Source organism: Macrotis lagotis, chromosome X (assembly GCF_037893015.1).
Source record: "Macrotis lagotis isolate mMagLag1 chromosome X, bilby.v1.9.chrom.fasta, whole genome shotgun sequence".
Taxonomy (NCBI): domain Eukaryota; kingdom Metazoa; phylum Chordata; class Mammalia; order Peramelemorphia; family Peramelidae; genus Macrotis; species Macrotis lagotis.
This window is the reverse complement of record NC_133666.1, coordinates 145,883,948-145,910,944: the sequence shown is the minus strand read 5'-3', so window position 1 is coordinate 145,910,944 and position 26,997 is coordinate 145,883,948. Positions and strand designations below refer to the sequence as shown.

Below are 26,997 nucleotides of genomic sequence, written 5' to 3'. Positions count from 1 at the left end.
ATTCATTATATTGTGAGGTACAAAAGACCTATTGCAATAGAGGGGAAGAAGGGAGAAGGTGAGAACTATCTGAATCTTCATCTCCTTAGACTTGGCTTAAAGTTAACTTATACACACTCAGTTAAGTTAAGAAACTTATCTTACCTTGCAAGTATTAAAAGGGGAAAAGGGGAAAGGGGAATGGGGAGGGGAGAAAAAGAGGAACTATCAGAAGGAAGGGAAGGAAAAAGAGGAAAAGGGAAAGGGGAAAGAAAGGGGAGGAGGTTTGATGTAGGAGAGCAAACATTTGGAAGCTGGTAGTAATGAGAAACAAAATACTGGGGAATATGGATAAAGGGGAAAAGGGGAAAATGCAAACAGAGGGAAGAAAACATGAAAGGCAATAAAGAATTAGTAATTATAACTCTGAATGTGAATGGGATGAACTCTCCCTTAAAACAAAAGTGAATAGCAGAGTAGATTAAAAAACCAGAATCCTACTTACAAGGAAACTTACAGGAAACTCATCTGAAGCAGAGAGATATATATAGAGTAAAGGTAAAAGGTTGGAGAAAAATATATTTTATTTCAGCTGATGTGAAAAAATCAGGAGTAGCAATCCTTATCTCAGACAAAGCAGCTACAAAAATAGATAGTGTTAAAAGAGATAAGGAAAGAAAATATACATCCTCCTAAAAGGTACCACAGACAATAAAGTAATTTCAATACAAAATATGTATGCGCCCATGGTACAACATCCAAATTCTTAGAGGAGAAGTTGAAAGAGCTACAGGAAGACATAGACAACAAAACTCTACTAGTGGGAGATGTCAACCTCCTTCTCTCAGATTTAGATAAATCTAATCATAAAATAAATAAGAAGGAAGTTAAATAGGTAAATAGATTGTTAGAAAACCTAGATATGATAGAACTATGGAGGAAATTGAAAGGGATACAAAGAAATATACCTTTTTTCCTGTAGTACATGGCACTTACACAAAAATTGACCATGTCCTAGGGAATAAAAACCTAATAATCAATTGCAGAAATGCAGAATTAGTGAACACATCTTTCTCAGATCATAATGCAATAAAAATCATATGCAATATTGGTCCAGGGAGATATAGACCCAGAATTAATTGGAAACTAAATAAACTCATTTTTAAAGAATGAGTGATCAAGAAATAAATTATAGAAAGAATTAATTATTTCATCCTAGATAATGGGATATCCTATGAGATATACTCAAGGCAGCTGTCAGGGGATATATTATATCTTTAAATGCTTACATGAATAAATTGTAGAAAGAGGAAATCAATGAACTAAATATGTAACTAAAAATTTAGAGAAAGAACAAATTAAAAACCTGCAATTAAATACCAAATTAGAAATTCTAAAAATTAAAGGAGAAATTAATAAAATGGAAAGCAAGAAAACTATTGAACTAATAAAAACAAGAGCTGGCTTTATGAAAAAAACAATAAAAAATGATAAACCTCTGGTCAATTTGAATAAAAAAACAAAGAAAACCAAATTGCTAGTGTCATAAATGAAAAAGGTGAACTCACCACCAATGAGGAGGAAATTAAAGTAATAATTCACAATTATTTTGCCCAACTCTATGCCAATAAATTTGACAATCTAAGTGAAATGGACAAATATTTACAAAAATATAAGTTGCCCAGATTAAATGAAGAGGAAATCAAAAACCTAAATTAATTCAACAAGGAATTATTGAACTTCCCAAGAAAAAATCTTCAGGGCCAGATGGATTCACAAGTGAATTCTATCAAGCATTTAAGGAACAATTGGTTCGGTTCCAATTCTATATAAAGTCTTTGGAAAAATAGGTGAAGATGGAACTCTGCCTAACTCTTTCTATGACACTAATATGGTTCTGATACCTAAACCAAGAAGAGTTAAAACAGAAAAAGATAATTATAGACCTATCTCCCTGATGAATATAGATGCAAAAATCTTAAATAAAATCTTAACAAAATGATTACAACATGATATCCCTAGGACAATACATTGTGATGAAGTAGTATTTATCCCAGGAATGTAAGGTTGGCTCAATATTAGGAAAACTGTTAGTATCATTAATTATATCAATAATAAACCTATCTGAAGTCATATGATTATATCAATAGATGCTGAAAAAGCTTTTGACAAAATACAACACCCATTCCTATTAACAACACTAGAGAGTGTAAGAATAAATGGATTGTTCCTTAGAATAATAAGTAGTATCTATCTGAAACCATCAACAAGCATTATTTGCAAAGGGGGTAGGCTAGAGGGATTCCCAATAAGATCAGGGGTGAAACAAGGATGTTCATTATCACCACTACTTTTAAATATTGTAGTAGAAATGTTAGCTTCAACAATAAGAGAAGAAAAAGAAATTGAAGGAATTAGAACTGAGAAGGAAGAGACAAAACTCTCACTCTTTGCAGATGACATGATGGTATACCTAGAGAATCCCCCCAAAAAAATCATCTAAAAACTATTAGAAATAATTAGCAATTTTAGCAAAGTCTCAGCATATAAAATAATTCCTCATAAATCCTCAACATTTCTATATATGAGTATCAAGATACAGCAGAAAAAAAGCCAGAAAGAGAAATCCCATTCAAAGTAAACTCAAACAATATAAAATACCTGGGAGTCTATCTGCTAAGGAAGATTCAAAAACTTTTTGAAAACAATTACAAAACAGTTCTCACACAAATCAGATTTAAATAACTGGGCAAATATCAACGGTTCATGAATAGGTAGAGCTAATATAATAAAACTGCAATTCTACCAAAACTAAACTACTTGTTTAGTGCCCTACCAATCAAAATTCCAAAAAATTACTTTAATGAGTTAGAAAAAATTGTAAGTAAATTCATATGGAGAAATAAAAAGTCAATAATTTCCAGGGATTCAATGAAAAGAAGTGCAAAAGAAGGAGACTTAACCTTACAAGATCTAAAGTTATACTATAAAGCATCAGTCATAAAAACTGTCTGGTTTTGGCTAAGAATAGAGTGATGTACCAGTAGAATAAATTAGGTACAATAGCAGGAAATGATTATAGTGATCTGCTGTTTGATAAACCCAAAGAGTTTTATTGAGATAAAAACTCTCTCTTTGATAAAAACTGTTGGGAAAATTGGAAGTTAGAAAGGAAGAAACTTGGATTAGACCAACACCTCATACCCTATACCAAGATAAGATCAAAATGGATACAGGAATTAGACATAAAAAACAATATTATAAGAAAACTAGAAGATCAAGGAGTAGTATACTGTCAGATCTATGGAAAAGGAAGCAGTTTATGACCAAGGAAAAGATGGAGAACATCATTAAAAACAAAGTAGATAAATCTGATTACATTGAATTAAAAAGCTTTTGCATAGACAAAACCACTGTAACCAAAATCTAAAGAAATGTAAATTGGTAAACAATTTTACAACTAGTATTTCTGACATAGGACTCATTTCTAAAATATACAGAGAACTGAGCCAAATTTTCAAATAAACAAGCCATTCCCCAATTGACAAATGGTCAACAAAGGCAATATCAAAAATTGCCCTAAATCACTACTTATTAGAGAAATTCAAATTAAAGCATCTCTGAGGTACTACTACCTCACACCTCTCAATCTAGTCAATATGACAAGAAAGGACAATGACCAATGTTGGAAGGGATATGGGAAATCTGGGGCACTAATGCATTGTTGCTGGAGTTGTGAACTCATTCAACCTTTTGGGAGAGCAATTTGGAATTACACTCAAAGGGCAACAAAAATGTGCATACTCTTTGATTCAGCAATACCACTACTGGGTCTGTGGGCCGAAGAGACTTTGAAAAAGGGTAAAAAACATCACTTGTATAAAAATATTCGTAGCAGCCCTGTTTGTGGTGGCAAAGAATTGGAAAATAAGTGAATGTCCTTCAATTGGGGAATGGCTTAACACTCTGGAAATTCTTGACTTTTTATTTCTCCATATCAATTTACTTACAATTTTTTCTAACTCATTAATATAACACTATTGTTCTATTAGAAACCAGGAAGGATGCAAAATCAGGGAAGCCCGGAAGGATTTGCATAAATGATGCTGAGTGAGATGAGCAGAACCAGAAAAACATTATACACCCTAAGAGCAACATGGGGGTGATGATCAACCTTGATGGACTTGCTCATTCCATCAGTACAGCAATCAGGGACAATTTGGGGCTATTTGTGATGGAGAATACCATCCATATCCAGAGAAAGAATTGTGAAGTTTGAACAAAGACCAAAGACTATTACCTTCAATTTAGGGAAAAAAAGTTATCTTATTATGTAATTTTGCTATCTCTTATACTTTACTTTTCTTCTTTAAGGATATGATTTCTCTCTCATCACATTCAACTTAGATCGATGCATACCATGAAAACAATGTAAAGACTAAAGACTGCCTTCTGTGGGGGGGTGGGGGGAGGCAAGCAAGAAAGGGAGCAAATTGTAAAACTCAAAATAAATAAAATCTTTCTTTAAAAAAGATTATATCTTTAATACATGAATAGACATTCTCATATATATGTAATAAAGCTGAATAGGTAGATAAATTGCCAATAAATATTGTCATGCTCTTCATTGTTTTTATGGTTAGTAAAACTACTTATGATTTGTTCCATTCTTTGGATCTGTCTCTCTTTGTGGTCTATCAGAAAATGCTTTCAGAATCATGTCAATTTCTTTTTTTTTTTTAGGTTTTTTTTCTCATAAGGCAAATAGGGTTAAGTGGCTTGCCCAAGGCCACACAGCTAGGTAATTAATAAGTGTCTGAGACCAGATTTGAACTTAGGTACTCCTGACTCCAGGGCCAGTGCTTTATCCACTACACCACCTAACTGCCCCAAATCATGTCAATTTCAAAGCACATTTTCTCAGTGCGAATTTTGCTTATGAACCATCAAATGACTAAGAATCCTTTAAGGTAGGTTGCGTGTTTGTGTGTGTGTGTGTGTGTGTGTGTGTGTGTGTGTGTGTGTGTGTATGACTGTTTGAAGGATGAAACCAAGGCTACAAATTCTTTTGTTTGCTTCTCTAAGAAGAACTTTCCATTTGCTTGCAATTTCCTTTTGCTGAGATGAATGTTTCATCACTTTGCCATATTCTCATCCTGGCACAAAATAAGAGTTAATGAATGCTTACTGATTGAGCAATCATTTTTGTGACTTTGCTTATTGTGAGTTTTTATGTGGTTCATTCATATATGTATACATATACATATATATAATTTTCTACAATTCCTTCGAAATTCCTAACATTTCCTAACAATTCCTAACTTTTTGAAGTTTTGAGCTCCAAATTCTATTCCTCTTCTCTACCCTCCCTGAGATTATAAGCAATATGATATGTTTATACATGTGCCTTCAGGTAAAACATTTCCATATTAATTATTTTGTACAATGAGGGGGGATATAGTATGCTTCAGTCTATATTCAGATAGTATCAGTTCTTTCTTTGGAGGAGGATAGTATGCTTCATCATTAGTCCTTCGGGATTGTCTTGGATCATTGTATTCCTGAAAATATTTAAGTTGTTCATAATCCTTCACTGTACAATGTTATTGATACTATTGTTACTGTGTACAACTTTCTCCTACTTCTGCTCACTTCACTTCATATCAATTAATGTAAGACTTTTCAAATTTTTTCTGAAATCATCCTGCTTATCATTTCTTACAGACAATAATATTCTCTCATAATCATACACTTATGTGGTTCATTCTGACAAATGTTTCAATTACTCAATCAATCATATTTTTAGAGTACAGCCAGCTCTCAGTTAGTGCAAATAACAAATCCCCTGAAGTGATCTCATATATTGGAATTTACACTATTTGGAGTTTAATTATATAAATGTGGTCATTGATTCCAATCCAATACAAATATACAGTACAAATTTGAATAACGTGACCATTCAAGGTATTCACCAGTCTCACTAACTTGGACTAGGTAGGTCAACAGTCGAAACTTTGAGGTGTTTTAGGTGATACTTAGCTCTTTATTCTCTTTTTCCTGTCTCTCTGGCATTGTTATTGCAAAAGCAAGAGGAGTTCCTCAGGGCTGATGACCATATAAAATGTTTTTTTCTTTTTTCCATGATTACTGTAGCCAAAGAATTTATTTCTCAGTGACCAACCCATATGTGATGTTATTTGTGTATGTAGTTTGAGTTTTGGACAACAAACCCCAATTTGCTATAAGCTATCAATATTTTATAGAATTAGGCAAAATGAAAGCAAAATTCATGTGAAAGAATATGACTTCAGTATGCTAGAGGTCTTTGATTTCTTGTATGTGTATACTATAGACAGTTAGGGAGTTCAGTGGATAGAATGCCTGAACTGGGATCAGAAAGACTCATCAAACTGAGTTCAAATCAGACACTCATTGGCTTTGTGATCCTGGCCACACAGTCACTTGACCCTGTTTGCTGCAGTTTCCTCATCTGTAAAACAAACTAAAGAAGGAAATGGCACAAACCACTCTAGTATCCTTGCTAAGAAAACCCCAAGTGGACTCACAAAGAGTTGGACATGATTAAAAATACAGTAACAAATGTGTGTGTATCTGTGCATACATACCTTCTATGCTTGGAATTCACAATTTATTTACAATATAATTAGGAATCTTTAAGACTTTAAATGGTCAAAAAATTTCATGACCTTGTGGTCACTCTGATGATGAGTCCCTTACTAAGCTAGACTGGTCCTTGTATGATAGGCAGACAGTTCATATACCAGATCCATATTTGAAGCCTTTCCAGACCAATAGGAACTAAAAGAACTTATTATTTACTGTCAAGGACATTAAGAGCTCAGACTTAAAATCCCAGACTACAATAAGGAATCACATTAAGAGGTAGGAGAACAAATGGTCAAAAATATCACAGGAAACTATATGGGTATTTATTTGTATAAAAAGGAGATATGTACAATCAGATCTTGTTATTCTAGAAATCCATGATTATTAAAATTATCTGAAGTAGAATTTTTTAAAAATGAAAAATTGTTCAGTAAAATAGATTTTCTAATCATGATTCAGAACCAAATGTTTAGGGAACACTAGTTTGTGAAACCCAAGGTCATAAAAATCTGGGGAAAGAATTCGTTATTCAGGAAGAATCATTAGAATAATTGGATAGCAGTTTGACTGCAAATGGGAGTAGATGTCACCTCACTCCATTCAGCACAATAAATATCAAGGAGAACAATTATCTAACTATAAAAGGCACATCATTATTAAAAAAAAGATAATGAGGTATTGTATATTTCACTACTGTTGAAAGGAGAAATTTTCTGAACCATCCACGAGTTAGAAGATATTATAAGAGACTTAATAGATGAATTTGATTACATTAAAATAAAAGTTTTTGTACAGTAAAAATCAATATATGTAGAGTAAGAAGAAAAGACAAGCTAGATGAAAGATCTACACAATATAAATTCTGACTTTAGTATGGTAATCCAAATCATAAAGAAATGAGTCAAATTAATTGTTTTTGCAATTACTGTCTTCTTAGTCCATAAGTGATTAAAGTATATGAACAGGAAGTTCTCAAAAGAAGTGCCACACTAACAATAACCAAATGAAAAATTCAAATTATTAAATTATAAAAATGGAAATAAAGTCATCTTCTAAAGAATATTTTACATCCATCAAAACTAGAAATGATCAGAAAAATCAACACCAACACAAGTGTTGAAGCATAAGTATTCTAACAAATGGAAATCTCATGGATTTGTAGATTTAGAATTCGGGACATTTGAAGTTACCTATTACAATTACATTATTTTACAGATGAAGATACTAAAGCCCAAGGATTTGAACTCAGATTCTGACAAGCTAGCAAGTGTTTTTTTCTGTTGTACATTGTCTTTCTGTAAATCAATTAGATATTTTCAGAAAGGAATTTAGAATTAGAGACATTACCAAAGATGCCTATATTCTTTGACCTAGTTATCCTGCTTCTAGAATTTCCCTAAGGTGGTATTTGACAAGCATTAAAAAATTCTGTATATATTCCTAGAAGCAATATAAATAATAACAAAATACTGGATACAAATTATATATATATATATAATTTATATTTATATTTATATACACACATTGATGAGAAGATGGATAAATAAATGACCTTATGCAAATGTAAGGGAAATGGTCTCATTTCTCTTAATGGTATAATAAGAAGGGGTCCAGAGTATGAACTAGATAACCACTGAGTTCCTTTCTAGTTCTAGATCTTATCACACACTATGAGCCTATGTCTATAAAAAGAAGAAGAATAATAAGGACTGTACATTGCATATATTGATAAGAATTTCAGAAAAAGTTGATTTAACAGGATATTTTGTCTCCTATCAAATTCCCTATCTTAAATGACAATGAATGGGAATTGTCCCTTGATTTGCTTTATGTTTTTATTTTTGCTTTATTTTTCTTATTCAATATTTATGCATGTTAATGGAAGCAGAAATAAATTTTATCTTGGAAAACAAAGCAAAACAAAAAGAAAAAAATTAAACTGAAAACTGCTTTATATTTAAAATAATTTTTATTCTATAAGCCTTTTTACTTTTTCACTTGTTTAAACTTGATTCTTTATGCCTCTTTGAGTCTTCTTGGAAAAGATATTGGAGTGGTTCATCATTTCTTTCTTCAGATCATTTTACATATGTGGAAACTGAGGCTGACAGAGTTGAGTAACTTGCCCAGGTTAGTGTCTGAGGCCATATTGAATTCAAGAAGAAGAGACTTCCTGATTCCATGCTTTGCACTCTATCCACTATACCACCTAGCTGCCCTTAATTTTAATTATTTTTTAGGCAATCTGGTTGTTATCCCTATCGTATAGTATTTAAAAAAGGGTTACATGCTATTTTTAAATTTTCTATTTAGGCTTGATTTTCAAAATGTCATGGTCATCTCATGATATGTTCCTCTATGAAATTTCCCTTGTAGCAAAGGCATCTAGTTGATGCAGTATATAAAATGCCAGATCTCAGGTCAATAAGACTTAAGTTCAAATCCTGATTCACCTACTTATTAGCCATGTGACCTTGGTCAAGTCACTTAACCTCTGCTTCAATTTCCTTATCTGTAAAATGGGGACAATAATATAATGTTAAAAGGATGTATTATATCCCAGAATATATAATATCCCTTATATATCCCAGAATGTTATAAGGATAAAATGTGATATTTTTAAAGTGCTTTGGAAATCTTAAAGTACTATATAAAGGCTAGCTATTAATATTGATTTTGCATAAGCAATCAACAAAATAACCATATCTGACATATATTTCACATTCCACACCAATAGGCCAACAACCTGTATATCAAAAGAAGGGATGTGTGTTTCATCCTCCAGTTTCATGAACAGTGGTAGAGCATTCCAAGCTCATATTGGTTTAATCAGCCACAATCAGACACAGTGCAACTTGTCTCAGTCATAGTGACATCCTTCTGGTCTTCTTTGATTACTAAGGACAAGAACCAACTAGTCTCAGAAACTAAGTATTCATTGCAATTAATCTGACTTCTGCTGTCTTTTGGTGTTTTGATTTACATTACTGAAGTTGTTGTTTAGATGTCTTTAGGTTCTCTTTTCTTTGCTCTACATCATTTCAAATGTCTTCTCATTTTCTCCTAATTATTCATGTTCATTATTTCTTTCAATACAATAATATTTCATTACATTTATATACAGCAATTTGGTCAGTCATCCTCTGATAGACAGGCATTTGCTTTATTACCAGTTTTTTGCCAGTGCAATTTTACCACCAAGATTGTTGCTTGAACATTATGCTACACACAGCACTTTCTTAATCACTGACCTTCGCAAGATCATACACAGTATCTGAAGAGTAGACATGAGCTCTGTTTGTGAATGGGATATCCATTTGCCAATTTGCAACTGAACTTGTAGATACTTAATCCTCCTCAGTTCTAGCTAGCAAAGACATGCTAATTGAAAAATGGAATAATGGAAAGTAACTTGACTGTAGTGGTTATTACTTAACAATAATACCAAATCAAAGAAAGAGAATACACAAAGAAACTGACAGGAAAAAAATAGACATTTATTTGGGTCGGTAAACCCCAGAAGTGAGTTTTGAAAAATACCATTAAAAACAAACTTCCCTAGTGCAGTCAAAAGACAAATATGCAGATCAGAGAGGATGGACAGTTTTAAAGTCTGAAAAGAGATGGTAGTGCAAATAGAATTTCAGAATGGGAATGTGTTTTATACTTCCCCTCTGAAATATGAAATTATATATCAAAATATTTATTCAATATTACAAATATTTTAATTAAATGAATGGGCTTAATTTCCTCTATTTTGATTCAAAATGTCATGTATTCTTCTTTATTCCCAGGGATGTTCCATACTCTAGACTGGCATTTATGCTTTCTATATATTTACAGACTAGATATATCCCATAGAGAAAATAATGAGGAGAAACATTTGACTAGTTATTTAAGGACTCTTCCACTTCTAAAACCAATGAATACTAATTCATTCTAAACTTTAGTCTTAGAGATTATTTTGGTGATTAGCTAGTATAGACCCTCATTTCCTCATCAGGGGAGCTGTTATCATGACAAGCACATGAACTGGATTTGAATGAGCGAGTGTTGTGTACAGTCACCAGCCTCACTTTCTCCTCCAGAGTCATCTGTGCCCACCAGATCTGAAATGGTACTGGCTGTGAGGGAATAAGGATTAAGTGATTTGGCCAAGGTCACACAACTACTAAGTGACAAGTATCTGAGGCCAGATTCAAGCTTCCATTCTCTTGACTCGAACACCAGTGCTCTATCCACTTGCCACCTAGGATCTAGAGAAATGAGAAGGAATTATTTGAAATTGGGCATAGAAGACTGTTAAAGAAGATTTCAGACCCTCAAGGATAATTTGGAGTATTCAAGTATTGAGACAACCAGCTCTACTACAACCTGGAAGATCCTACACAATTTTTAGAAATGATAGAATTATCATACAATCATAAAACTGAAAAAGAATTTAGAACATAGAAAATTATAAGGAACTTTATATATTTATATTTATAAGGAAACTTTAGAAAGTGGATTAGATCTGGAAGAGGCATTAGAAAATACAGGGGTTTTTTCCCATATGTCCAGTTAGGGGGCATGAAACCCCTATGATCTTGAAAATCCTCATAAAATATTTTGACAATCCCTTCATATCAAAAAAAGAAGTCTGAAGTTTTAGAGTATTAAAAATGACATGCTGATATTGTATAATAATATATTTATTTTATGAATTTCTGAGTTTCTATATATTTTCTGAGTTTCTATATATTTTCTGCATCATCTGAGGGCCTTCCCATGTCATCTGCAGCTTTCTCAAAATTCCCCTCCCAAATTCTCATTTAATTCCTTATGTCAAGCAGTGATATATCAAAACCAGAAACTACAATAGGGAAAGTTGTGTTGTGGAAGAGATAACTACACTAAGAGTACTAATTTTTGAACAGCATTTTAAAGTCTACAGATGGTCCAGTGACTTTGGAGTCAGAAGCCCTGAGTTCAGATCTTCTCTCAAATACTTATTCCCTTTGGAACTTTAGACAAATCTCTTAATCTCCCTAAGTCATGTGTGAAATGATTTAGTTGGAGTAATTCATACATTTAGAGTAGGAAGAGACTTCAAAGTCTCACTAGCCTAATCCCTTTATTTTACAAATGAAGAACCTGAGCCCTTATGAGGTTAAAGGACTTGTCCCTAGTTACTGGGGTAGTCAGAGCTGATATAACCCTAGACACATCACTTAACTTGTTTGCCTCAGTTCCTCATCTGTAATTATGAACTGGAGAAGGAAATTGCAAACCACTCCAGTATCTTTGCCAAGAAAACTTCAAAATGGAATCATTTCCCAACTGAAAAATAATTGAACCACCACAACAAAGGTGTTAGAGTTCATTACAGTGAGGTCCCTAGCCACTCTAGATCTGAGATCCCATGAAGGGATTTTCCTCACAACAACTAGGTGAGGAAGTACACTAATTTTTAGTTAACAGTCCTTTATAAATGTTTCCTATGTTCTGAACACTATAATAGGTACTAAAGATATTGATTTTTTTAAAAATTGAGACAATTCCTGGCCTCAAGTTGCTTATATTCCACTAGTCAGAGTGAGGATTGGAGGTGATAGAAGTGGAGAGGGTCTTGGTGTTGGCATCCCAAATCAGGAGCTATTGGAAGAACTGGCAGTCAGAAGTTACTGGGGTGAGAGAGGGAGGATTGTTAAAGGAATAAGTTCAAGGCTCCTGCTCCAGCCATTGACAACCCACAATATTCAGTAGAATAACTTGGCACTAGAATCAGTGCTGGAGGCCTATCCAAGCTTCAGGCTATTTGGCCAATAACTGCAGCAGTGTAGATTCATTCTGACCTGGGACTTTGAGTTCCTAGATTGTCCTCTTCTGCTATAAAGTCTCTACTTCACCCTCCCCCACCTCATTCCTCAAGTGCTTTCCTAGAAAATAACCTGCAGAAGAAAACAAAAATCAGATCCCAGAGGCTAAGGGACCTGCTCATGGTGCTAAGTATTGGAGGTGGGATAATAAAAAATGTCATTTCTGACCCTGTACAGTGTTAGATTTAAATTCAGAGGTGGTATATTCATTCATGTCTGACTCTCTCTGACCCTATATTTGGTTGGGGTTTTTTTTTTGTTTTTTGCAAGGCAATGGGGTTAAGTGACTTGCCCAAGGTCACACAGCTAAATAATTATTAAGTTTCTGAAGTCAAATTTGAACTCAGGTCCTTCTGACTCCACGGTTGGTGCTCTATCCACTGTACCACCTATTTGCCCCATTTGGGATTTTCTGGACAAAGATATTGGAATGGTTTGTTATTTTCTTCTTCAGTTCATTTTCCAATTGAGGAAATTGAAGCTTGTCCAGGATCACACAGCTAATGAGTATCTGAGAAAAGATTTGACCTCAAGTCTTCCTGACTCCAGCCCCCCCCCCCCAACTCTATCCACTGCCCACCTGGATGTCCAAAGTCAGAGGACCTGTGCTCAAAATCCTTCATATAGTGTCTGTGTGACTTTGGGGAAATTAATTCCTTTCTATAACAAAAAAGCATCAGATTCCCTGAACTAATAACTGAATGAGTATTTATTAGGCAAATATTGAGTGTAAAGAGAACACTCAGCTAGAGAGAGTATCATAGATGCACAACAGCCCCTACTCTCAAATATTCTAACTAGGGAAACAACTTATATATGGAGTTTTCAGTATAAATCAGATGGAAAAGTCCCCATGGTCCTTAGGATGTAGCAGGAGACCTGGTTCTTTAACCCTTATGACCCAAGACTAGTGTTCTTTCTTTTGATGTCGTGCTTGCCTTTCTGAAAAGAATTTTAGTCTCTTCTCTTTCTAGACCAATCCTCTCATTTTATAAGGGGTACTAGATCTTGACTTTGTATTTTATAACAAAGTAAAAAGGTAATATCAAACATGGATTTATCAATGGGATGTTTGTTCTTTTAAAATCATTTGATTATTTTCATCCTATTTTTTTCTGAGGGTAAGAAAGCATATTTGAAAGATTCGGCAAGCAATGATAAATATACAGCTTACACTTGAGTCCATGGGAGCAGATGTACTCAAAATGAGAGAAGGTTTAGAGAGAGAACCATACTCAAAGTAGACATTTGAGGTACAGCCAACAAGTGGTAGAAGATGGCTAAGCTATGTTCTAGGAAAGAGATTAATGAAAAATGTTTTAAAAGGGTCGGGGGACCCTTAAAAACACCAGGAGAGATCAATGTCATGGAAGCCAAAATAAGGGTTTGAGGATGAAGGTGAGAAAAAATCATCAGAGTGAGCAGTTTGATCACTGATAAACTTGAGAGACAGCAGTTTCAGTCCTGAGATGGGATCAGGAGCCAGAGTTTAAAGTGCAGAGAAAAAGTGATGAGAAAGTGAAGTCAAAGAGACAGCATAAACCATATTCACAAAGAAGATTTTTTTAAAGGGATAAGGTAGAATTCTACATGTTTGTAGGTAGTGGGGGAAAGTCAGTCAAAATGCACTTATTAAGCACTTACCCTTTGCCAGGTAGTAGACTGGGAGAAATTTCGGGGAAAAAAACTAACAAGTTACAAAAGAAGAAATATTAGAGAATACCCTTATTCTGTTCCTTTGCAGAGGTGGGAGTCTCACAGGTATTGTAAGATGAACTTATTTTTGTACTTTTTTGATATGTTGTTCAGTTTTACTATTTATTTCCTCTTATTTTTCTTTTCTTGTCTTTAAAAGCTATAATTGGTTGTATGAAGAACCCTCTGGGAATATTGAAGGAAATAATGGTGATTAAAGACAGAAGACATCAATAGAAATGTATTGTAATAAACAAAAATAAAAACATTGTTCACTGTCCTATACACGGTTCAATTATATGTATGTATGTATGTTTAAAATGCTGTGCCAAGCATAAAAAAATAGAAAAGTTTTAGTCCCCTCCAAGGGCTTACTTTTAACTATATTAGACCCATCCTAGCTAGGCCTTCTTTACATCTTGCCTGTCTTATCTCTCTGAACTATCTTAAGCATTACTGGCAAAGTAATTTTTCCCAAATACAGATGTAATTGTATGACTTCCTGACTTAATTCTAGTGGCTTTCTAGTCACTCTAGTGTAAAAAATAAACTTTGTTTATCTTTTAAAAGCTCTATACAACCTAGCCTACATTACTACTACTACTATAACTACCACTTTGCCATCCAAACAAACTAGACTTTTCTTTATTCCTCATGTAACTTGTCCTTAATAGTCTTGCCTCTTTTCCCTGGTCATCCTTCATTCCTGGAATGAATGCACTTCCTTCTTACTTCTGCCTCATAAAGTCCCTCTTCAAGCACCATTTTAATTTTGCTTTAATACTTTCCAGATCTCCCAATGCTAGGGTCCTTCCTCCCAAATTACCTTGCATTTAACTACTTTGTATACATTTGTATTTATTATATATTTTATATTTATGCTTTATATATTCTCATATGTATGTATGTGTGTTGTCATCTCTACCACAATAGAATGTAAGTTCATTTTAAATATGGATTGTTTCATTCTTTGTGCTTGTATCCCCCTTCTTGTCACTGCTTGCACATAGTAAGTACTTAATAAATGCTTGTTAGTATTGCTTGATTGATCTCATAATTTTTGCCTTTGTGATTCTATTTTCAACATGTGGAATGTGTTCCCTTCCCTGCAATACCAGCATTGCTTGTTGGATTTTTACATTTCCTTTAAAGACCAATTCAAATTACCCCCCCCCAAAAAAAATGATATCCATGGATGCATTGATACATATTGCTTGCTCATCTTGATTCTGTAGCCCAAGGGTGAGGAAACTTTATTTTGCCAAGGGCCATTTAGATATTTATAGCATTATTCAAGGATCATCCAAAATTATCAACTTAAAAATTAGCTTGTTATAATTGGTCGGTCATTTAATTCATTCACCCCTAAAAATAGATTCATTGAATTTTGAGTCCTGTCTATGGTTGCCTTGGCAGCACCAGGCCAGACAATCCCTAGCACCTGCTCTAGCCCATATCTCCTCAACAGTTGCTCCAAAATCTTTATTTTTATTGTCAAGTCCTTAATTTCTTGTCAAACTCTTTCCTTAGCAGTTGTCCTGGCATCCTTTAATGAGGAAATTGAGCTCTCCTTTCCTCCTTTTCCCTATACACAACTGAAAATTCTTTCCTCATCCTCTCCTCTTCTGTCTCTGAGGAAATGGTGGTCCTTCTGCTTCCTCTAGCAATTTACCTTTTCAATCATTCATCCCCATTCTTTCTCACTTCTTTGGATCATAATTTCCTTATTTGTAAAATGAGGATATGGGCAACCTAATCCTTAAGATCTCTTCTACATCTAAAATTGAGTTATGCTTTAACTAAGCTTCATGAGTACAATGGTCATTTCTCATCAAAACTTTGTGCCCAATACAGGACTGTGCATTCAGTAGGTACCTAATTAATATAATTAATATATTTTGAGCTGAATGCCAGCTAGTAGATGATGGGAGACAGTTCACTTTAAATTGCTCTAGAGTTATTTAATTATTAGAGTCATTTGTTTTAAAGATTTATTCTAAATATGCTTATGACATTAACAGGGTTATTATAAGGATCAAATGAGATAAGGTATACAAAATAAGCATTTAAAAAGTGTTATATAAATGTTAGTCATTATTATAAACAAATATTATTGAACTTTAAGCAGGATTTTAAAGTAAATTAAGGAAAAATTTAAGTGACTTTTTTCTTTTTTTCTGCCAAAATAACGGTGAATCAAACACTTCTCAAAGCTTGACAATAAAAATGTAGTAGAACTTGATTCTTTGCCTAGAAAAAAAGACAAGATTACAATTTGTCTGGAGGTATAATGCTGATTATTTAAAAATTGGGATCGTCATTTGGCCTCTATCAGAAGAGAATTTGCCAAGACCATAGTGTGTCACTGGTAAAACTGTTTTGTAGAACAAAAGCTTGAAGCTGTCTTGACATTTAAAGACAAAACATTCAGATTCTGAAAATAAACCAATCAACTTATTCAAATGAATTATTTTCACATTGAAATGCTAAAAGAGTTCCTTTTAAAATGTATCTATTAGTTGAAAATTCACTTTTGAAGGCTTCAAATTCAATTGCCTTTCAAACTGTAGTCAGCAAGAAAAACCATTGTTCCTATCATATGAATCAAGGCAATGTAATTGGCTGGTATCTGGCTCTGCTCTAATTTTGTCAGTCACCTCCAAGACCAGAAAAATTAGAGTGAGAAAGAAAAATATTGACACTGAGCATATTTATATTATCTTTTATTGTGGAAATTTATAAAATCTGACACTGTAATGATTCATATATAATATGCTCTATATGTACATATTCTTTGGGGTTCATACCTCTAATTTTGTTTGGGAAACTGGAACCAGAATTCCTTCCAGTGATTCTGATCAGCAATTTTTCTCTAATTTGTAGTCTTAAAGAAGTGCCTGGGAATCCTAAGAGGTTGAGCCAAGTCCTTAATTAGTATGTGTCAGAGGTAGGATTTGAACCCAGCTCATTTTCTCCAAAGTCAATCTGTATTATGTTATATGACTAACATATGTGTACTTGTTTAAGTATGTTTGTGTATACGTGTGTATATGTTTGTGTATGTATAAAATTGTTGTTGTTAAGAATTTCAGTCCTGTCTGACCTTTTATGACCTTGTGGACCATAGCATATCAATACTGTCTAACTGGATTTTCTCAGCAAAGATACTAGATGATTTGCCTTGAAAGAGATCGGGGAGGTTAAGTTTATTCATCCAATCTTGGGTTAAATGACTTGCCTAGGGTCACACAGCTAATAAATGTCAGAGGCTAGATTTGACCTCAGGTCTTTTGGATTCTATACACTAAGCCATATAGATGCCAAATATATGTATATAGACAAAAGTGTATATTTACATGTTTGTATACATGAGGCATGATATATTATAGATAGTGATATATTTTATATGTATATATAGGCACAGATGGATAGATAAATCATATATAAATATAAATCTAGAATCTCATATTTAGAAGATTGACAATCTATATGTACATATATAATACAAAATGATTTCTTAATGTATTTAAATTTTACTTCAATTCAGTAAGAATTTATTGACTGCTTGTTTTGTCAGAAATTATTCAGAAAGGCAAAGAGAATACCAGAACAAAAGAAAATCCTTTGCCATTAAGAAATTCTTATTCTAAGTACTTTAATATGTAAAAAGGTAATTCCTGATATGTAAAGGTTATTTAACCTGTTTATTGAAGATACACACACCCCACATATGTGTATTGAAACCTAGAGAGAGAGCATCATAGTGGATATAGTGGAAGGATGGGTGTCAAGAAGACCTGGATTCAAGTCTAGTCCAGGCATATACTATGATCACGGCTAAATCCCATAGTTTCTCGGTGCCCCAGGCACCTCTCTAATTCTATGAGCTAGAGAGGAGATGCTGAGCTACATTGATGGAGTACCTTTTATCTAGTAGATTGTGAGCTTCTTGAGGACAGGGACCATACTTTGCCTTTCTCTGATTCCTCTTTGGTTAGCACTATGCCTGACTGTAAGGGTTTCTTAAATACTGAATGATCAACTGACGCCCCACCCCAATACTGATAAAATCACAGTTCTAGGCCAGGAATAGATTTTTCTATATCCATGCTTTATGGATACTGAAACACATTTGTAACTGTAATTGTAACTAGTCTGTAGGATAGTTGTGATTGGGGACCAGAAAACATAAAGGACTGCTATACTTTAGTCAAGGAAGTCTGTCTTGCAATAGAGTTGACATGTTTACAGATAAAGATTTATCCATATGAGTAGCTGATATAGGATAATAAGATCTATGTAGGACCTCCAGTTGGCCTAAAGATTCTCAAGGTTGTCCAAGGGAAACAAGTTGAATTCTATTTGCCTCTACTTAGTTTTCCAGATTGTGCAGATTTAGGGGCAATGCTTAGCTTTTGGGGAAGGGGAAAGAGTAATGATTAGCATCAATAGTAATATGACTCGGGGTGGCTAGGTGGCACAGTGGATAGAGCACTGGCCCTGAAGTCAGGAGAACCTGAGTTCAAATCCAACCTCACACTTAATAATTACCTAGCTGTGTGGCTTTGGGCAAGCCACTTTAACCCCATTGCCTTGCAAAAAAAAAAAAAAAAAAACTAAAAAAAAAAGTAATATGACTGATTCTTTAATATTGTAACATTTGATGACAATTTACTGGAATTGTCCTGAGCCACAGATTGGAAACAAGCTGAAAGTAATTCATAGAATTTTATTAAAGGTAATTCAATGAAATTCAATTCAATCAATTGGACCCAGAAACAGGGCTAAAGACAAAACTTCTTCTATTATATTTATCTGTATGGTAATGAGAATGGTGATTTCTGCCCCCCCCCCCAAGAACCACTGATCTACAAAGAAGAAAAAAACAGTAGGATTGGTTCCCCCTCTCCCCCAATGGAATCTTACAGCAAGGTATAATGGGTAAAGTGATGGATTTGACCTAATGAGAGACTTGAATTTGAATCCCATCTCTGACACTTACTTGTTATGCAACTATTTATGAATTATTTAGTCTTAGTTCATATTTTCTTATCTGCAAAATTGTTATGATCATAACATAATACCTATCTCACAAGGTTCAAGAGATAATGTGTTTGTGCTTTCTAATGTAGATCATTTTAGCTGTTATTATGAAATCCATCTATCTTCTTAAGCTGATTCTTGAAGTCCCCCTACAACATCAATGACAATCAATCATCTAACTTCTCTCGAGTACTTGAGTGATAAGGAACCTGGCAGCCCACAGAAGTCTTGAAAGAGTTTGGGGAGCTTAAGTTTATCCAATTTGAAAGTAAAAAAGTAGAAAACATAAAATTTTATTTTGTGATATAATATCCTTACTATTTCTATGCGTTTCAAGATCACCTATGCTCAATTAGAGAAGGGGGTAGAGGAAAGAAAGACAGAGAAGAAAGGAGTCAGTCTTAAATAAGCACTCACCATGTGTCCAGGCACCATCTTAAATGCTTTATAAATATTATTTAATTAGATGGTCACAACAACCCTAGGATATAGATCCTATTATTATCCCCTTATATAGTTGAGGAAAATGAGGGCAAGCAAAGGTTAAATGACTTGCTCTAAATGCCAAACAAAAGAGAATTTTAGTTGATCCTAAAGATAAAAGGGGAGTACTAGACTTTATTGGATGGGAGGGGCAGTGACATGCTCAGATCTACCCTTTAGGAAATCACTTTGCTTAGAGTGCAAGTCTTGGAATCCGGAGGACTGAGTTCAAATCTAGCCTCAGATACTTATTAATGATGGGGTTTCAGACTAGTCATTTAACTCAGTTTTTTTTGCCAAGAAAAGTCGAGCAGCAAAAGATAGAAAGAACAATTCCATTTAAAAAAACTGTAGACAGGGGAGGCTAAGTGACGCAGTTGATAGAGCACTGACCCTGGAGTCAGGAGTACCTGAGTTCAAATCCAGCTTCAGACACTTAATAATTACCTAGCTGTGTGGCCTTGGGCAAGCCAGTTAACCCCATTTGCCTTGCAAAAACCTAAAAAATACAAAAATGCAAAATAAAATAAAATAACTGTAGACAAGATAAAATACTTGGAAGACTACCTGCCAAGACAATCCCAGAAACTGTATGATCAAAATTGCGAACAAGTTATCACACAAATAAAGTCAGAGCTAAACTAAATCTGTTTAGCTCAGTTTCCTTTTCTGTAAAATGACCTAGAGAAGGAATTGGCAAATCACTTCAGTTTCTTTGCCAAGAAAATACCAAATTGGGTCACAGAGTCAGACATGACTAATTGACTAAACAACAACATCAACACTGGCAGCTGCAATCCAGTGATGCATTCAATTGGGGGGGGGGAGAGAAAAATTTGAAGACTGATGCTTTCAGTATGAATGGCAGCCTATGCAAAAGCAAAAGATATGAGAAAAGGAATGTCATATAAAAGGTACAGCAAGTTGGTCAGTTTGAATATACTTATAGAATGCAGGGATGTGATTAATGTAGTGAAATATGTCCAGAAAATCAGATTTCTGTTTTATTCTAGAACCAGTCATGAGTCATAGGAACTTCTTGAGCCATGGAGAAATATAGTCAGAGCTTTGCATTAGGAATATCAAGGTAGCCTTTTGGAGGACGAATTAAAGCAGTAAGAAACTAGAAGCAAGGATAAAATTTGTGATTTTTTTTAAGTCAAAGTGAGAAGTGATAAGGACCTAGTTTTGAGTGGTTTTGACAAGAGTAGAGAAAAGGGGATGGAGAGGAAAGATATACTGTCTATTATTTATATTAGAGAGCTTGTATGCAAAACTTTAATTTAAAAGAACGGGATATAACAGTGTAATAAGCAGCTCAGACTCTATCACATAGTACCAATCAAATCAGTTAAATATTATCTTATTTGACACCCTACCTTTGAGCTACCTCAGACTCAATCCTTCCCATCTTCTCTAGCAAATTGCAACCTCTATCATTTCCACTCTCTTATTTCTCTTTAATCTCCTTTCTACTGGCTGCTTCTCTATTGCCTACAAATTAGGTTTTCTCTCCCATTCCCAAAAACCCTCACTTAATCATCCATTCCCACTATCTATCATCCTATATCTGTTCTCCCTTTTGTGATTAAATTCCTGGATAGGTAGTTCCACTTTCTTTCCTCTCTATCCTTAACTCCTTAGTTATGTTTCAATTTTATTATTCAACTGAAATTGTATTCTCCAAAATTACCTATTAATTACTAAATCTAGTGATTTTTTTTCAATCTTCATTCTCTTCTACCTCTCTACAGTCAAGAACACTGTTAATCTTTTTTTTTCCTTGATACTCTCTTCTTTTTAGGTTTTAGTAAGTACTATAATCTAGTTCTCCTATCTATCTGATATCTCCTACAGAGTCTCCTTTGTTAGATCTTCATCTATCTCACACCCACTGATGGTGGGCATCACCCAGGCTCTGGACTGGGCTCTTTTTCCCTTCTCCCTCTATATTTTTTCACTGAATGGTCTTGGATTCATTTATCATCTTTATACTTATGATTTACAGATCTTCTTATCCATCTCTAAGCTGTCTCCTAATTTTTCTACTCCAAAATTTAACTATCTTTTCCAAATCATTTTCTCCTACTAAATTTATTGTCGGACACCATTATCTTACAGTCTCAAAACCTTAGTGTCATACTTGATTCCTCATTCTCTCTCAGACCATTTTCCTATCCCCACCACTATCAAAATATATAATCTGTTGCCAAGTGCTATCTGTCAACTTTATATTCAAAACATTTCAATATATGCCTCCTTTCTCCTTTAATATTGACATCACATGGTACAGGCTCTTACCACTTCATGTCTAAGATACTACAAAAGATTTCTCTTTGGTATCCCTGCCTTAAGACTTTCCCCAATCCAGTTTATTGATCCTCTGAATATACAAGCTTGACCATATTACCCTTTCTGTTAAATAAATTCCAGTGATTATCTATTGCTTCAAAGATCAAATATAAAATTTTCTCTCTTTCAAAGTTTTTCAGTACCTGTCCCTCTCCTACCTGTCTATCTTTTTGACATCTCACTCCTTCTTATGTGATCCACAATCCAATGACAATAATTCCCTTGCTATTATTTGAAAAGGATATTCCATCATTGAACTATGAATCTTCACTGGCTATCCTCCATTACTAGAATATTCTTCTCCCTGAATTCCCTGTCTTTCTTCAAGCACAAGCTAAACTTCCATTTTCTAAAAGAAACTTCCCCTGATCCACCCAAACACCAATACCTTCCTTCTATTGATTATCTCCAACTGATAAATCTTGTTTGAACATGGTTGTTTTCATATTGCCAGAATTGGAAATTAAGTGAATGTCCTTCAATTGAGGAATGGCTTAACAAACTGTGGTATATGTATGTCATGGAACACTGTTGTTCTATTAGAAACCAGGAGGAATGGGAATTCAGGGAAGCCTGGAAAGATTTACTTGAACTGATGCTGATGTGAGATGAGCAGAAACAGAAAAACATTGTACACCTTAACATGGGGGTGATGATCAACCTTGATGGACTTGCTCAATCCATCAGTGCAACAACCAGGGATAATTTTGGGGTATCTGCGATGGAGAAGAGAAAGAACTGTGGACTTTGAACAGAGACCAAAGACAATTACCTTCAATTTAGGGGAAAAAAACTTTTATCTTATTATGTAATTTTGCTTTCTCATACTTTATTTGCTATCTCATACTTCCTTAAGGATATGATTTCTCTCTCATCACATTCAAATGAGATCAATGTATACCATGGAAACAATGTAAAGACTAACAGAATGCCTTCTGTGGGGGGTGGGAGAGGGAAGCAAGAGTGGGGGGAGAATTGTAAAACTCAAAATAGATAAAATCTTTCTTATTTTCATATTGCCTCCTCCATTAGACTGTGAGCAACTTGAGAGCAGAAACTGTTTTTTGCCTGTCTTTGTTTGCATCCCCAGAACTTAGCACAGTTTCTAGGACAAAGTAGTCACTGAATAAATGCATATTGACTGACTCCCAAATCACACACAACCCTATATTTATATAAAAAATTTACTTGGAGTGAAAAGTCTCTATGAAGAGAAATAAATATTTAGATAAAGATAGTACAAAAAATTATCCATTTGAATTGGAGACAACTGACATGTCACTTAAATGTCATTAAATATATCCAATTTTTATAATAATTCACCTTGTTTTGTGTATGACTTGTTTCACCTCAAAATAATTTATGGTTAGGAATCTGCCCATTTCTCTTTCTTTATAGCAGCAAACATATTGTTAATGATTTTAATACTTAAATATGGAAAACTGGAGAAGGGAGAGTGAACCCATTTACCCATGCTTCTTGGTGGCATGGAGGTGACTCCAGCTGCCTAAAGGCTTTGTTAACATATACTAAGCTATGAGCATCCTACCAAATTAGAAAGACTCCTTCCCTGGGTTATATATCTGAAATATAGCTAAGTGCACAAAAGTTTATTATCAAAGGGTTACCCACTAGGGATATTTACTTAGTTACTCTAATTAATTAATATTAACTACAAACTCTTTCTGAGTCTTTGACATATTGAAAAATGAGAATTGTTGTCCTCCTCTTCACTCTCTTCCTTGTTATTTCCAAAAATGTTCCTTTTAAAAATGCAGATAATTCCTGGGAGGAGCAAAATGTTAATCTCTCAATACCTTGTTATGAGTGAGTTTGTCATATACCATTAATCAGAATATATGAGAGGAATAGAAAAGTCTATGGAGTAATAAATTCATGGAATGAAAGGAATGCTTAAACGAAGTAAGATAAACAGTGGCTGAAGAAGAATTTAAGGAAACCAAAGGTAAAATTTAACTATTTGACATTTTACATCAGTCCTATGTACCTCCACCAAAAATCTAAGTTTGGTAAGCAGTTCTTTAGCTTTAGAAGCAAAATCCACATAAATGGAAAGAATTTTGTATTTAAATGTATGGTTCTGGGTAGCATTCAGGAGAATTACTATGAATATTAATTTCCATCTCTTTTTTTTCCTTCAATCTTCTCCAGTGTGATAATGCAAAAGGGCTAAAAGCATTCTATGATGCAATAAAATACGGACCTAATCACCTCATGGTATTTGGAGGAGTCTGCCCCTCAGTCACATCCATCATTGCTGAATCTCTCAAAGGATGGAATCTGGTACAGGTAAGAAAGGTATAAATATAGCACCTAATACTGCTTGACTGAAATTATTTTTTAAAAAATTCAAGTAAATGAAAAAGACATCTTTAAAAGTAAGCTTGGTAGATTGGAATTTTTTTTAACTCCATGGCATATTCTGATTCAACAACTCATATTTTCTCTCAGTTAATATGCATTTTTGTGCTAACTGTGGTCTTAGAGAGGAACATGAGCTCTTTCACTCCCTTGGGGTACCAGTGTTGCTGTTGTTTACAAGTTTGTTTGTTGTTTATTATCTGCTAGCTGGCAGGTAGGCACTAGACAGCATTAAGGCTATAACCTTTTGTCCCATCATTGGTAAAGTTTTGGGAGATTAGAATGCCATGACTTTAGAGGTCAAGCAAGGTCAAGATGACCAGAAGGCAAAACTTTTGGAAGTAAATGTTCTTCTAAAGCAGGGAGAAAAGAGAGGGGATAAAAAATTATCATAGAGAGCAATGGGAGGAGGGGGAATTTGCAGAGCTGAAAATGTATAACTAGGAATTCTGGAAGTTGGGGCAGGTCTGCAATGAGGGCAGGGAGGGAGAGGGACTAGGCAAAGGAGGGTCTTTAGGAAAACTTCAGGCTTCTATATTTCATATAGAAGTCAATCTTCATTGCTGTCATAGGAAGCTTTCATGTAAACCACTTACTTTGGGGATGAAATTGCATGAAGGAAGGTGCAGCCTGTCTGCCACCCAAGTGGGCCTCTGTGCCCCACAATGCAGCCAAAGATCCCCAAACCCCAAAAGGAGATGGCAGGGACAGGGAGAGGAAAATAGCAGAAAGAGCATCCCAGAATAGGATGAAAATATGAAAGTATAGATCAGCAGATCACAGGATCCCCGAAGTCATGGTACAGATGTAGGTAGGCTGCCTGTGGCATGGGTCAAAGAAGATCTACCAGAGAAGAAAGACTAGTCCTCTTTAGATTGGCACTGTGGAGCACAGCATCCAATTGTCTTGTACTACTTACACCTTTGATCTAAAAGGAAGTGAAATGACGATACTAATATGAAGAAGATTCCAGTGCACATGCATATATCTAAAATCAAGAAAAAGTGGCATCCTTTTGAAGATCTCAAATCACAAATCAGCAGGGGAATGTAAAGGAAACAATATCTTAGAGAAGAGGGATCTGTTCAAGAGAGTGTCAAAAAATTTGTAGTTTGTCTCTGGTCTGAAGAAAAGGGCAAAAAGCCTAAGACATAGAATAGACAGAGTGGAAAGAGGAAGAAAAATCAAAGAGAATAAGAAACAAAGGAGAAAAGCCAGAAGAGTTAATAAATAGATTTCAGGAGGTGGCTTGTTTTCACTAATATCTAATTGGGATTTAATATTTCTTTAAATTTCTTTACTTATTTTAAACATTATTTTGAAAAGGGGTCATAAGGGGTAGCTAGGTGGTGTAGTAGATAAAGCACCGGCCCTGGAGTCAGGAGTACCTGGGTTCAAATCTGGTCTCAGACACTTTATAATTACCTGTGTGGCCTTGAGCAAGCCACTTAACCCCATTTGCCTTGCAAAAACCTAAAAAAAATGGGGTCATAAGTTTCAGTAGACTGCTAATGGGGTCCATGACAATAAGAAAGATTAACTTGTGTAAACCATGCATTTGAGAAGTGGTTCATTTCCCATATCAATGAATTATAGATTCTTCAAGTATAAGGTATCTCCAAAGTCACCTAGCCCAACGTGTATCTGTCTCTCCTTGGCAACATCCCTGACAGGAAGTCATTCTTCTTCCATTTAAAGACTTCTAGTGATGGAAAATCCTCTCTCTAGAGGGAATTTTTTCCATCTTGGACAATGGCATTTTTTAACAAATCTGTTTCTTTCATTGTGCTTAAGTCAGTTTCTTGTACTTTTCAATTGTTATTTTTAATTCTATTTTCATGGGAAATTCCAAAATAAATTTAATTCCTTTTCCATAAGATAATCCTTGAGTATTTTATGACCCCCTCCATAATTATTCTCTTCTTTAAGGACAAACATGCTCACTAGTATCCATCCCTCCAGGATCCTCATTTGAATGCAAACAAAAACAAAAACAAAAAAACAACCCTAAATTCAAATCTAGCTTCAGATATTTCCTATCTATGTGACCTTTCTGCCTTCTTTCTGCCTCCATTGCCACCATGAAAAATAGGGATAATAGTACCTACCTCCCCTGATTGTAAAGATAAAATGAAATAACATTTGTAAAATGCTTAACAAAATGTCTGACAAATGGTAGACACTTAAAAATGCTCTTTCCTTCCCCTTTTCTCTCCTTGATATACTTATACTTTTTCTCTAGAGGACACCGATTAATAGACCAAAATATGTCTATTAATTCTTTAGCTGTAGGATGACCTGAGCAGAGAAGAGTAGAACTCAGTATACCACATTTTCCCTATTAGAAACTGAATTTGCATTTAGGTACACCATAGAATAATATTCACATGTACTGAGACTGTAGTCTAATCAAAATCACTAACTACTTTTTAGTCATGCCTCCCCTGTTCTGTACTTTGAGGTCTAAAGACTCTCAAAGGATGGAATCTGGTTACAGGTAAGAAAGGTATAAAGACAGCACCTAATACTGATTATCAAAGAGTTGATTATCAAAGTCATTTGGCATTGACTTTTTATG

The 26,997-nt window shown here is 34.4% G+C and overlaps 1 protein-coding gene across 1 annotated transcript in view; it reads left to right on the top strand.

Moving 5' to 3' along the window:
• GABBR2 (gamma-aminobutyric acid type B receptor subunit 2) overlaps positions 1-26,997 on the top strand; it is an 879,763-nt gene that overhangs the window by 217,231 nt on the left and 635,535 nt on the right. Inside the window, exon 2 of the mRNA XM_074207949.1 lies at positions 24,210-24,347. Coding sequence (XP_074064050.1) covers positions 24,210-24,347 — 138 coding nt within the window. The remainder of the gene's footprint in view (positions 1-24,209; positions 24,348-26,997) is intronic.